A 14,067-nucleotide genomic window follows, 5' to 3' on the forward strand; every position below is an offset into this window, starting at 1 on the left:
AGAGAAATTTGTATATTTTCGTTGTGTTTGTTTCTTAAAGTGTGCGTAAATATGGAATAAAATAAATGCTTGTGCTGTAAAATGTATTAAAATAACCTTTAGAGGAAGAGCTCAAATTTGGAGAATTATAATGCAAAATATTGTGGATAATGTAGCTTGATTTAGACGTTCATTGTGTTTTTTAATTTCATGATTTTAATATGGCAACGTTATCAGTACCAACACGGGGCCTTCCTTTACCTGCGATAATAGGAGACCCAGACTTATTAATTCCATCTTGACCTTAAATTAAAGTCTCCCTCTTTCCTTCTCTCTCCCTCCTCAGATTTATTATAAAGCTGTTCGGGACATTGAAGCAGGGGAGGAGCTTTTAGTGTATATGAAGGACGGTATTTTCCCCGAGGGATCCATGGCACCCAACCTACAAGGTAAGATTAATGCGCGTCATTAGCGCACATTTTAAACAAACTCCAACCTGCATCCTGTGCTGCTTTCGCGGCCAACACGCTCCATAACGGGGGGGAAATAGACACCATCTCTAACTCCAAGATTTTTTTTTTCTTTCTTCCCCCTTCTTCCCTCTTCAAGAAAATGTGAATTATTCGAACCATAAATTTCCAGGATGGAATTAAATCCCGCATTAAAGCACACGGTGGAAAGGCCGTTCTGTTTTTTTTTTTCTTTTTGAGCTGTCATTTAAAATAGGCCTGGCAGTAACGGAGGATACTTGTAAGAGTCTGGTCTGAATTGTGCGCTTTTACAATGCTAAGATGTAATGGGGCCTCTCTGCCTGAAATGCCGCATTAGGGCGTCAATTGGCACTTGTCATATTCCATCCTGTATGAGCAGAAATTTTCTGCAAACGGAAAGCGGAGATCAAACAGAAATTATTCGGTAGCCATGCATATCATTAAGAACACATCATGGGAGCAAAAGAAAGGAAAAGCATTCAGTGGCAGAGCAACAAGAGGAGACTAATTTTAGTCGGCGGACCTGCACGTCGGGTCTTCTTTAGGGCGCAAAGCGGATCATTTACACCTGAGAGCCACTTTCTAGAGAAAATTAATTCCAATTAAGGAACGATTTTGCAGAGAAATCACAACAATGCTTCCATAAAAACAACAAAAAGGGTTTTTTGCCAATATTACAAGTGATATAACTCTTTAGGGTTGTCAAATCAGTGGGCCTATCATGAACATTGTTTATTAAGAGGGTTTATTTTCTGCTTCTTTAGCCAAAGCTGAATACATTAGATGGCCAGGTTTCAAAATCCAAAAAATGTGTTTCCATCACACATTGTAAACTTGTAATTTTTATGATATATTTATGTTTATTCATTCTGTCTTTCAGGCATCTATTGGTGCATCTAGTGTAGATTTTCTGTGCATTTAGTGATTGAGGATTAAAGCAATAAATACTTTCTTAAAAGAAAGAAATTAAGAACAAAAACAACTTGTTGATCAAATCCATTTGTTATTATTTTATTTTTTTCTATTACAAAATCTCTATCTATCTATCTATCTATCTATCTATCTATCTATCTATCTATCTATCTATCTATCTATCTATCTATCTATCTATCTATCTATCTATCTAATAATTGCATCACTGTGCATTTTCATTCGCTCCTGTGTGTTGAGTGCTCTGCTACACCTTGCTGTACACCGTGTCTGCAAATTGGCTCACATTTCAAAGTGCGTCACATTTTTAGGTGCTCTCACACGCCCTTCTCCTCCCCGACTCAGTAACCTGACTCACTGTGCCTCGCTACCTCTCCACCGTGCCTCCATACGTCAGACCGAATATGTCTAATATTTTATCTCATGATCTACCTCGGACAGCTGTTCACTGTAGATCTGGGCTTTTGTTTCAAACTTCACTTAAGCGGAAAAGGGGCCGTAGTTCCGCTCACATTTCTCTAAACATCTTGGACTTATTGTGGCGAAGTGCTGTTGTCAGGTAACATTGTTTTGTTGTGTTTCCAGTCTTTCTGGAACCACAGATGAAGAAAAATCTGATTACTGTTACTTGTCACTGATTATAAAATGGTGGAGGGAGAACAAGATGTTCGTGAGATGTTCTGCTGTTCACCAGTCCCCCCCTCTATCCCTCCTCACTTGCGTGATGCACACTTTATGCACAGCTCTCCATGCCAGAGGAACAGGCGGAAACAGGAGCTTTGAGCAAGCTGGATTATTGAAAAGAAGCAGATTGGCATGTTGGAGGAGTGTGTCAAAATGAATCAGGCTTATAAATGATTTGTTCAGTTTATCTTTGTGTATGAAATATAGCGAGAAGGGGGGCAAAATTCACCTGCCAAAATGTGTGTGTCAGAGCCAAACTATTTGGCGTTGTGTGTTGGTGTGAGACGACAATGAAGGTAGACAGAAAGAAAAAATGCATCACAGTTGGTTTGAAGATGCTTATTTGGGAGAGAGCAAGGAGAGAAAAACATGAAGAGAGGAGGACGGAGAGAGACGAAGTCCACCCACCGTGGGGATGATAGTGTCTGTTTTGTGTTCTTGTCTCGGTGCATTTGTGTGGGTGGGAGAGAGAGAAAGGTAGCAGGGCTGAGCGGCAGCTTGGCAGTGCAGCCCGGCTCTCTGTGTCTGGCTTATCGGAGAAGGAATTTGAAGTAGAGGACTTGAGGAGTCCCCTGAGACCTCACCCATGCTCCCAGATTAGCTGCTAAACTGCACATAATTGTGCCTCCCTTCGTCTCCCAGAGAGCTATTAGTCTCCACTTTATAACCCTCCTACCCCACCTCACCCCACCCCACCCGCCCAGACCAGACTAACTGAAAAAACACAGGCACGCTGATACGCATTCACCTTTGTTTATGTGCATCCTCTCTGCCGTGCACACCTGAGTGCCCACTTCCTTTCATTTATAACAGCTTTGACATGCACAGATGCTTTTCCACCCATTAAATTCGGCAAAATTTATTGTAGTTGTACATGAACCACTTTCTCCCAGAAACATTTTCCGCTCTTAATGGCGGCATGCAACATTTATCCGAGTGTTAAGATGTTTGAGAGCAAATCATAACCACGGTAAAATACTCTATGAAATACATGCACACGCTGGTGTCAAAGCAAGCTGGTTAGTTCAGTATTTGAGCTCAGCGTAATGGCCCAATGAGCAGAAGGTCATTTATCCTTCTCCCCAAGGTTAGACACATTGATGTTGCTACACTAATGCCCTTTTAATGTGTCCAAGAAGTTCCAGCTGGATAAACGGTCACATGCAGTAGAAAACAGGTGAGCCATGCACTGTAAGTCATTTTGGATAAACTCATTTAGTGCAGCTTGAATTGATGGATGGGTGCTCATGGCGTGTTGGGACACCTGGGGGGAGGAGGGGGAGGGAGCGAGTCAGGCGTCGGCTGCTTGGGTCATGGCAGGGAGGGTACGGCAGGTTGGCGCTGGAATCACCATGGGGTTGGCGCCACCGTGCCCCTGCTTACCTCTGTTCCTTGTGGCTCATTTTGGAAAATGTCCACAGTTAACACAAGCACGCTCTCACACACACACACACACACACACACACACACACATATATTTATGCGTGTGCACAAAGACACTCCGCTGGGCTTTCCCCTGATCTGTTGAACTTGGCGTCTGACTCAGGAACTTGCTATTGAAAAAGCTGGTCCGAGTTTTATGCGTTTGACCTTGGTGCTGAGAAGTATTGTAAAGGTTATCAACATGGAAGGGGAAGGCCAGCCCGTATTGTTTCCCCCGTGTGCTATTACACCTCCATTCTCAAGCAAAACACTTGCTTTAACAAGTAATTAAGTGCGTTAATGAAGGCCACATTTCACTGCTAATTGATTTCCATTTTATGTGGATGTCAATGACGGGGTTGCTGCCTTTATCATTTGTAAAGCCAGGCTATGTAGCTGTAACTAAAACACAAAATACGTTTATATTCTCTTTCTTTTTTATGTTTTCCTGCAACTGGGTAATTGTTTCTGCATCTTTGGGAACATGCAACCTACAGGAGTTAATAAATACTAAGATGCAATTAACACTTTTTTGCTTTTTTTGCACAATTAAGTTGGTATCGTCGTGACTCTGATGATTTTTTTTCTTCACATATTAAAATCTAGCACACCGTCATTCATGAACTGTGGAGGGGATTTCTTCTGAAAATGTTGACAAGCTTGGAGTACAAAAATCTTTTGTCCTTCTCCAGAAATCTGCTGATGGTTTATACAAAGAGAAACGTTGAGAATTTTACTCCATGTTTGACATTTGTGCTTAATTTGACATATTTTCTTGTTTAAAAAAATCATAATAAATTATCTTCTTTTTAATTCAAAACTCCCTATTTAAAATTTTGTAACACCATCCATGAGAGATTTTAAAAGGAAGTAGAAAAAAGTTCTGTTTGATATGAATAGAAAAGAATTTCAAATTATTGTTACATTCCTAATTAGATCATGTAAGTTCTTGGTGTATTTTTATTATAAAAACTTTGTAAAGTGTATTAAATATTGCAGTAAGGCGTGTGATGGCTAAACAAATCTGTATGTGTGTGTGCAGACGAGCAGATGTACCGCTGTGAAGACTGCGATGAGCTGTTCTCCTCAACGCTTGAGCTGCGACGGCATCAGAAGTATTCGTGCTCCAGTGCCGGCTCCATCTTTGACACGTTGAGGGAGGACTTCAAACAGGAGCGCGAGGACAGCGACGAACCTGTCCACGAGTGTAAAGACTGTGAGAAGATCTTTCCAAATGAGTACAGGTACACAAGCAGTTCCCACCAACACTTCAGTACTCATATAGAATCTGCTAATCCAGATGTATGATTTGCATTCACTCATGAGCTTGCACTTTTTTTTTCTTCAAGTCTGGGCCAACACATGATAGTCCATACAGAAGAGAGGGAGTACAAGTGTGACCAGTGCCCCAAAGCCTTCAACTGGAAGTCCAACCTCATCCGTCACCAGATGTCACATGACAGTGGCAAACGTTTTGAGTGTGAAAACTGTGATAAGGTACAGCATACCCGGCACGTAAGTTGGGCACAGGACACACAGGCTTTATCTGTTTTTCTTTCTTAGGCTTCATTCATAATGGTTGTGGACATTTAGCAATTCTGAAAGTGCAGCACACCTTGAATAACTGTTTATTTGCATTAACAATGCTAAGGATCGCAAATGTAGTGACGCTTATGTGTTTTTAAAATGCTTTTTAATGTAAAATTGCAGGTGTTCACAGATCCCAGCAACCTTCAGCGCCACATCCGCTCCCAGCACGTGGGGGCTCGCGCTCACACATGTCCTGAATGTGGCAAGACTTTTGCCACCTCATCAGGCCTCAAACAGCATAAGCACATCCACAGCAGTGTCAAACCCTTTATCTGTAAGTAAGGCCTTTGGAAGTTGAGTTCGCCTTATTCATGACAGTTCATATACTTGACCCCACTTTTTTCAGTGCAGTGTCTTTTTGCTCTATGTACACCAACTTGTTTACATCTTTTGCTAATAATTTGATTATATTCTGTACTGAGTCTGTTTACCTGAGCACTTTTTTGTCAAACTGAAAACACTGACACATACCTTAAATTAGTGGAACCAACTTTACAATCGTGAAAAAGATGCTAAGATAAGTTGTCGATACGAAATTTGTGATTTGGGACCAAATACTTGCACATGTATTCTATTATGTCTTTCACTGTGTATTTTAAATTGTAAAATGAGTGACTGTTTTTGTCCATGTAAATAAGTTCCTTCCTTTTCTAACAGCTATTTTCTCAGATTTCATTTAGATGTTTGTGTTGCTGTTGATTTGGTATACAAAGTTAGAGACAGTGTTAAAATGGGTTTAACCAGGCCCTGATGGGCTGCATCTTTTTGCTCCCCCAGGCGAGGTGTGCCACAAATCCTACACCCAGTTCTCCAACCTCTGCCGCCACAAGCGTATGCACGCTGACTGCCGCACCCAGATCAAGTGTAAGGACTGTGGACAGTTGTTCAGCACTACCTCCTCCCTCAACAAGCATCGTCGCTTCTGTGAGGGCAAAAATCATTACGGCTCTCCAGCAGGGATGTTCAATCCTGGCATCCCCATGAGCTCCAGCCCCATCATGGCTAAGGCCAAGTCCCACCATCCCCACCTTCCAGGTCTAAACCAGTCAGGTTTAGGCTTCACTGACTACTTTCCCTCTCGACCTCACCCTCATGCTGGCTTGCCCTTCTCCCCAGGACCCCATGGTTTCCCATCCCTCCCACATGGTTTCCCAGGTATCTTTCCTCCATCACTGTATCCTCGACCGCCTTTATTACCGGCCAGTCCGTTGATAAAGAGCCCGCTGGGAAGCAGCAGTCAGGAAGTGAAGTTGCCTCGGAGTCCCCTAGATGTCCCTCCATTGTCTCTGGTTAGTTCCACAAACAGCAATGGAGTTAACAATTTGAGTCAGCTGGAAGACAAGGAGAAAGAAAACAAACTGGATTTGTCTTCTAGTGGAGAAGCCAAGCCAAAATCTAAGATGGCCGACATGTCTGACGGTAGCGACCTTGAAGATGTTAATACCACAAGTGGGACAGATTTGGACACCACCACTGGTACTGCTTCAGGTGATGGTTCTGACCTGGAAAGCGAAGGAGAGAGTGAACGTGAGCGAAGTGGTAAAAGAAGAAAGCCATCTGGCACTGTGTCAAGTCAAGAAGGTCATCAGTTAGAAGACACGAACAGTGCGTTGATATCAGCCATGTCTAGTTCAGGGAACCTCTCAATCGATCGTCCGTTTCTTGCTTCTGCATCGTCCCAGCACTCCTTCTTCCCTCCGCTTGATGAGCAAGCTCTCCCCCCCACCACCACAAATGCCAATGCAGCCACCACTGATTCCATCAAAGCCATCGCTTCTATTGCTGAGAAATACTTTGGTCCAGGTTTGATTGGACTTCATCAGGAGAAGAAGATGGGTCCACTGCCCTACCATTCCATGTTTCCCTTCCAGTTCCTGCCCAACTTCCACAACTCCCTCTATCCCTTCGGCGCTGATCGAGGCGCTCTCAATCCTAGCATGTTCTTTAAGGCAGAGCCCAAGTCACCTCGAGAACAGCTACACAAGATGGTTTCTAGTTCTCCGGCAGCTCCCGCTCCCACAGCGGAGTCACCATTCGATCTCACTACAAAACCCAAGGAGGCTAAGCTAGCTCCTCCAACCCCAACAAACCCCTCAAACCCCAACAGTAGTACTGGGAGCAGTAGTGGACCTTTAGCAATATCAGGCAGTGAAGAACAGCCATTGGACCTCAGCATCAGCAGCCGGAGCCGAGGCGGTCATAATGGCATGCCAGCTGAGCCACAAAATCGAAAGAACAACATCTTTGGAGTTGGAAAGGGGGTCTCCATCAAGGACGAATCCCCATCTGGTTTCCCACACAACCATTCCCAGTCGTTGCACCAATCCGCCATCACCCAGCACCAGCACCAGCAGGCACAGCCACACCAGCCGCCACCCCTGCACTACGCCAAGCCCTCAGCATTCTTCATGGACCCTATATACAGGTATTTCAACCCTGCTACTTTCACATCATCAACACCAAAGCTTTCATGTACAAGCATCAACGAAGGTTGGTGATAAATGTGGGGTTAGACGTTTTAAATGAACTCTGACCTTGGTACGTAACCCTCTGCCTTGTTGTCGGTCCAGCAGGGTGGAAAAGAGGAAGCTACTCGATCCCGTAGGAGCTCTGAAGGAGAAGTTCCTCAGGCCCTCGCCGCCCCTCTTCCACCCACAGGTAGAATGCACAGACGTACACAATGCAAAGCCAAGGACGGCACTTGATGTAATCTTGGGTAGAAACAGTAAATGATACATGCACTTTAAACAAAAACTACAGCAAGGGAACACCAAACAGGGGAATTGACCTCCAGGTATCGCATACAGGCTGATTATTCCCAGATGGTATTGACTATTATTTTCAAACTATGTATTATGTGAAAATACCTCACTCCTGCCTCCCACGCTGCTGCAACCTGAATTGATAGGGCCCTACGCGCCATCATTCCACAGTGTTGATGTTATTTTCTCAAGGGTTCTGTATGATTTCTTCCTTTGTTTACTGAATGGCGCCTGTGTACCTCGTCAGTTCTACCTTTTTCAGAAGACACAGACTGTTATCGCAGCCCCTTTGATAATCAGTCACATTGTTTGACTGTCCCCAGACCTTCCCCACCTCTGCAAATCTTGATTACAGGCAATGATAGTATTAATAAAAGAGAGAATAATAACCATTTGAATTGTAACAAACTGCCTCTGTTGGCCGCGCTAATCTTAGTTGTGGCATTGTTTTATGCACTGGGAGCCCACAGGCCAGCTAATAACTCAACCCCCTCCAAGTTTTTTTTCTCTGTGGCTGGCTGGCTGGCTAGATAATAGCACCGTGTCCATCAAGGACATCCTGTGTTTGTATCCAGGAGAATGGGGGGCTCTCGTTGGGGAAACGGTTTAATCTGACCTGGAAATCTGTGTCCTCTATCAACTGTGACTTTGCAATACACACATCTGGTTTATATGCAGACAGATACATTTACACATGAATAAGCATTTGCGTATAAGACATTACAAATACATGTGTGTAGTCATGCCTGTAGCTAAAATTGATTTAAATGTAATTTGCAAGCACAATATTAAGTGGCGGCACCTCTGTGCTCATAATTTTAAAATAATGTCTTATTCATCAGTGGATGATAACAATCTGAGGCTCAAATAGGCGTTCGCTTCGCTCCATTCTGAAGGCATCATCTAATAATTGATTAATAGCCCCAGATAAGAAGTTTTCACAGGTTCCCATGTAAAAACTTCTCATATCGGAGTGTCTCAGCTGTGATCCTCCCAGTGATCCAAACACAATGCCACCTCTAATTCAGTCTCATGACGGAATCACCCTGCTCCCGTTCTCAGACTGCGAATAAACACATCGAGACGGAGTGTCTGTCCCTGTGTCTCTCCCGTCCCGTATTCACTAAAAAAGGAAGGATGTAAGCTGTTTTTGGCAAATAAACTCCTACATAACTGGCCCCCTTTGTTCACAAGCTTCTAGGGGAAGGGAAGCGGCTATCAGTTGGGGGTATCACAAACTATATTGTACTGCTCCAATCGTGGCTCTTGAATGCCTCATTTAGCCAGTTTGCCGGCCTGCTCCGGCAGCTCTGGCAGCAGAAGGTAAGAGGTAGAGAACAAAGCACTGGTTGAACCTGAGGTTGAAAGGAGGAGGGGGCACTGGAGGAATGGCACTTGAGCATTTGTGAATGTGTTATAGGTCAAGGAGGTGACTTGCCTTTAGTACAAACAACGAGGCTAACCTCTGATATACTGCTTCCTCATAGACTCTGCTCTTTATCTCTTTCCCTCGCTTCATGTTTTTCTTTCTGACATTGTTCCTTTGTTTTCAGTGCAGTCTTTTCTCTTTTCAAAACACACACCCACACATTACTATATGTCATTTTACATGCTATATGTCCTTAAATGCAAAGTTTCTAATGAAACCCCTAATGCACTAAAGAGTAGTCCAATTTTAAAAGTTAAAAATGGGATTATTGTCAAAATATCTGATAGAATCTATTCCCCTTTCTCACTTTCTGCCGTCTTCCTAGATGTCAGCCATGGAGAACATGACAGAGAAGCTCGAGAGCTTTGGCGCTCTAAAACTGGACGCGCCGCCCAATTCGCTGCAACACTCGGCCCATCCACTGTTCAACTTCCGCTCACCACCACCTTCCCTCTCAGACGCCATCCTGCGCAAGGGCAAGGAACGCTATGCCTGCAGGTTTGCAGACTCAGTTTCAACTGTTGACTACATGTTTACATGAAACTGCAGTAAATGTTCCATATGCTGTGTAAGATACCCATCAATCTTTACTTCTCCCCTTCAGGTACTGTGGGAAAATCTTCCCTCGATCAGCAAACCTCACCAGACACTTGCGGACGCACACAGGCGAACAACCCTACAGGTATTTTATTCTATTCTCGCTCAGGGTTGTCTTGAAGCTTTATAAACATAGATGTTCTCACTGATGTAGTTCCCTTTTGTCTGCTTGTCTTAATGCTGTTTTTCCCACATGTCATTCCGACTCTTTTTTTTTCTGTGACTTTAGATGTTTTTCTGTTTATCTGTTCATAAAAAAGTCTAGAATCAATTTACTCCTTTGTTAAAAATTCTAATATTTTGAAGGAGTTTCTCGCTTACCTCAGCAACTGAATAATAAAATCACTACGAACCCGGCCTTCATCTCCAGCAGTACGACTGCTCACCCTGCTGCTCTCTTGACCCACATTTACATCCCTCTCTTCTCCTTCGGCAGGTGTAAATACTGTGACCGCTCATTCAGCATCTCATCCAATCTCCAACGCCACGTCCGCAATATCCATAATAAGGAGAAACCCTTCAAGTGTCACCTGTGCAACCGCTGCTTTGGTCAGCAAACCAACCTCGACCGCCATCTCAAGAAGCATGAGCATGAGAACATTCCTGGTCAGTTTGCAGCATCTACGGTTTCTATGAGAGAAAAAAAAAAAAGAGTCTGTGTGAATTGAAGTGTAGTTAATAAAGAGGGACTGTTAAGTTGATGGAAGTTATAATGAATGGCTCACATTACCCGTTTGGAAAATGATCACCTCAATAAATGTTTAGGTTTGTGCTGCAAATGGTTTAAAGAGGGGAAACTACTTAATTAGAGGATTCACAGTTGGCCTTTCTGCTCCATTTCCAGAAGCAGCCGTTCCGTGTCCAGCATAGGAGTATATAATTGCATATTTAAGTTTTAACATTCAAGTGATCCACGCTTTAAAATTGTGGTAACATTTTTAAAAATGACACGAATTCATAAACAAGGTCCTTGAGAGAGTCACCAGATGTTCTGTTTTGTGATGAGGCCTTGATTGCAACGCTGATCCCTAATTCTGAGTCGAATTAAAGTATGCGAGAGCATCTGCTAAAATGTTTCAGTGTAATCCCCAACGACACAGACCGAGAAACCACCGACTGGCTCTTCCTGGCCAAACAGTATATTTGGGGCACATTATCTGCCTTTTTATTCAAAAGCACAAACACAACTATTTGTGTACTTTGTAAATGACACCATCATTTCCAGTTAAATACCACTGTGACTCCTCCAAGAGCAATGTTACAAAACCTGCACAAAAGAGAACAGAAATACTACAGCACAGTGGGAGAATATTCCTGAATGCAACCTAAATATAAAGTCTGAAGTAAGTTTGACGACACATCAGGCAAAAGTAGAAGACTGTGGACGACTCTTCTGTGTGAGTGTGTGTGAATGTTCAGCCGGGTGCTGCTGGCAGTAATGAGCATCTCCCTGCTGTCATATTCTGTTAGGATGTAAATAATATATATACATAAAATTAAAAATCTTTTTTTTAGGATTTAAAATAACATAAGAAATGCTTTTTCTCACTTAACAGCATGTATCTGTGCTGTTCTCCTCTGTTTCACTAGAGGGTTATAAGAAAAAAATATGCCAAAAAACTATTATTTACTGTTTTGTCTAAATTCTCCAAGGCTTTTCTCTTTTCTTTTGTCACTATTTTTCTTCCACAAAAGTCCTGGAACATTGTCTTGTTTGTCAAAAAACCTCATTTGAAAACCAAAAAGATGCCCAATCTTAGTTTTTAAATCTGTATTACAATGTGAACCGTGTATAATAACTTGAATATTAAATAATTTTTTGCATTTCCCATAAACTCTTGTTATGTGTGTCTGATGATCATCAAACTAATCATGCTTGTGTATTTGGTTGTGTGTGTGTGTGTGTGTGTGGCTGGTGTGCATGCCCGTTTGTTTATGCGTGTGGATGTGTATGTCTGCATGCTTTCCCCCAACAGTGAGCCAACAGTCCGGGATGCTTTCCAACTTAGGAACCACCATCTCCTCGCCAAACTCAGAGCCAGACAATCATGCACTTTTAGACGAGAAGGAGGACTCATACTTCTCAGAAATCCGCAACTTCATTTCCAACAGTGAGATGAACCAGGCCTCCAGCTCCACGGATAAGAGGTAAGACGAAAACACGCTCACACGGATCCCATTTGCTTTATGATTTTTGCAAAGACCTTCGGTGATTACATTTGATCCATGAGGCTAACTGTGCTGTTGGTGCCAAGCTCTAATTCTCACCCCAACCTCATCATAAATCTAACGCTAATCCTAACTAAAGCAGAAAGAACTGGTCGAATGTCCTAAAGAGCTTTGTGATGCTTATCAGGATAACTAGTCCTGGGTATGGGAATGCAGGGAGACACACAGAAACTTTGTTCAACTAGAATAAGCAGCTGTACTCCCTTCTTTCTTTGCCTGTAATCACCAGAATACACGCTAACACTTGGTGCACAGTGCTCTCTAGTGGCTTGAACATGTTCAGCAAACGTCACCACTTCAGGCGCTACTGTTGCTGTGTATCCGACACACTGATTGTATTCACACTAGCTGCGTTTTTTATAGGCCACTGTGAGGTAAATGTAACACAACTAAAATGTTTCTTTCAAGGATTTTTTTTTTTTGCTCTCTAAGATCTTTCTCCAGCTGTTTGTTTCTGTAAGTGGCGTTCGTATTGATCACTTTGAATAGATTTTTTGCATTTTAAATACCTGATAATGTGACCCTGGTACACAGTTTGCAGATTTTGTGTTGCCCCTCTTCCATCAAAATCCTTCCCAGCTTTTTCCTCCAGTCCCAGTAACACCAGCAGGAGTGTTCATCTTATCGTTTGTTTTTGTTCGTACTGGTGAAAACTTCTGTTTTTAAACCTAATGGCCACCAGTGAATGAAAAGCTCAGCTTCCTGCTTAAGTCCTGAAACGCTTTTAGTGTTAACAGCTCAGTTTATTTGACAATTCGGAGGTTTCAGGCAAGAAGAGGGTACAGGGAGGGGGGGGAAGGAGGTTGAAATGTTTCTTCTCTTTCAGTCAGTAGCTTGCCCTCTTTCCCTGACTCTTTTCGCTCTTCATCTGTCTCATTCTTGATGTGAATTCCTTTCTGGTAGTCTCACTTTCTGTCTGCCTCTTCCTCCATCATCCCCCTCCTCCCTGTTGTCAGCACGCATTATGGCCAGCAGACCCAGTGGCAATTTAGCCCCTCTGCCATCTGGGATCAATACTGAGTCTCATCCACAACAAGCTGGCCTGACATTTTAATATCTGTAATTCAGACTAAGTGTTATGCTTTCTGTCCTCCCACTAGACAGCCCGCTGTTTATTCTCCCCGTGAGTGACTGAAGTCAAACGCTGAACCCAAACACACATTCATGGATGACTATCTGTAATCACTCTTAACCGCCCTCGCAACACAGTTTCTCCCTTTTCAAAAAAAAGAGAGAGAGAGAGAAAAAACGGCCCTTTTCAGCATCATAGCCAGTCAAAATAAAAGTGCCTGGTAGCTTTTTGTTTTCACATGAAAACTTTGACCTTTTTCCAAGCCGGGATGCTGGAGATGCTGAGGCAGCACTGTTTCGAACAACAAAAGTGAGCGGGTGTAGATGTGAACAGATATTTCCAGCACCGCAGTGTTTAAGGACTAAAGAAAGTATCTGTCTCAGGCTTGAGCTTTATGGTTTGGATGGAACTCCAGTTGGAGCTGCTTCCCTGTCTGGGTTACAATAGCTGGCAGTTTGGACCCTGAGGGGGACTCAGGTTGAGGCATTTATCTAGGAGATCCACTGATGATTGAGCTCTTCCCCCATCCACCCGCTGTACCCATACCCCCCTCCCACCCGCTAACACAAACACCCGACTGACGTGTTTAGACTAAATGACAAAACCCAGGGCCCCCTATGTCTACGCTTCTTTCTCCATTCGCAGGCATGGACTTTTTCCCCGCCAACCAGCTCTGCAATTTGATTATGGTGATATTTAATCTAGATTGAAAGAGAAGAACTTTTTTTTTTCCCTCCACCCCCCTAAAGTCCCTCTACCCTCATTCACCCACCCACTCTGTGTGACCCAATCCTGTCCCTGTGCACCCCTTCCCAGAGGTAATCCTGTCCGATTTGATAAATGTCCACTGTGTGGCAAAAAAAAAAGAAGAAAAAATGGAAA

The 14,067-nt window shown here is 43.2% G+C and overlaps 1 protein-coding gene across 6 annotated transcripts in view; it reads left to right on the forward strand.

Annotated features, from left to right (window-relative positions):
* prdm16 (PR domain containing 16) overlaps positions 1-14,067 on the forward strand; it is a 177,443-nt gene that overhangs the window by 157,598 nt on the left and 5,778 nt on the right. For 2 of the 6 annotated variants that reach the window (XM_008275770.1, XM_008275768.1), the window contains exons 5-14: positions 326-428; positions 4,549-4,750; positions 4,856-5,003; positions 5,217-5,370; positions 5,874-7,521; positions 7,667-7,754; positions 9,613-9,785; positions 9,892-9,969; positions 10,321-10,490; positions 11,861-12,032. In XM_008275770.1, the coding sequence (XP_008273992.1) occupies positions 326-428; positions 4,549-4,750; positions 4,856-5,003; positions 5,217-5,370; positions 5,874-7,521; positions 7,667-7,754; positions 9,613-9,785; positions 9,892-9,969; positions 10,321-10,490; positions 11,861-12,032 (2,936 nt within the window). Of the gene's footprint in view, positions 1-325; positions 429-4,548; positions 4,751-4,855; positions 5,022-5,216; positions 5,371-5,840; positions 7,522-7,666; positions 7,755-9,612; positions 9,786-9,891; positions 9,970-10,320; positions 10,491-11,860; positions 12,033-14,067 lie in introns of all 6 variants that reach the window. The other 4 variants (XM_008275765.1, XM_008275769.1, XM_008275767.1 and 1 more) reach the window with 3 other exon arrangements.

The sequence above is a fragment of the Stegastes partitus genome, unplaced genomic scaffold (genome assembly GCF_000690725.1).
Source record: "Stegastes partitus isolate 25-593 unplaced genomic scaffold, Stegastes_partitus-1.0.2 Scaffold58, whole genome shotgun sequence".
Lineage (NCBI taxonomy): Eukaryota > Metazoa > Chordata > Actinopteri > Pomacentridae > Stegastes > Stegastes partitus.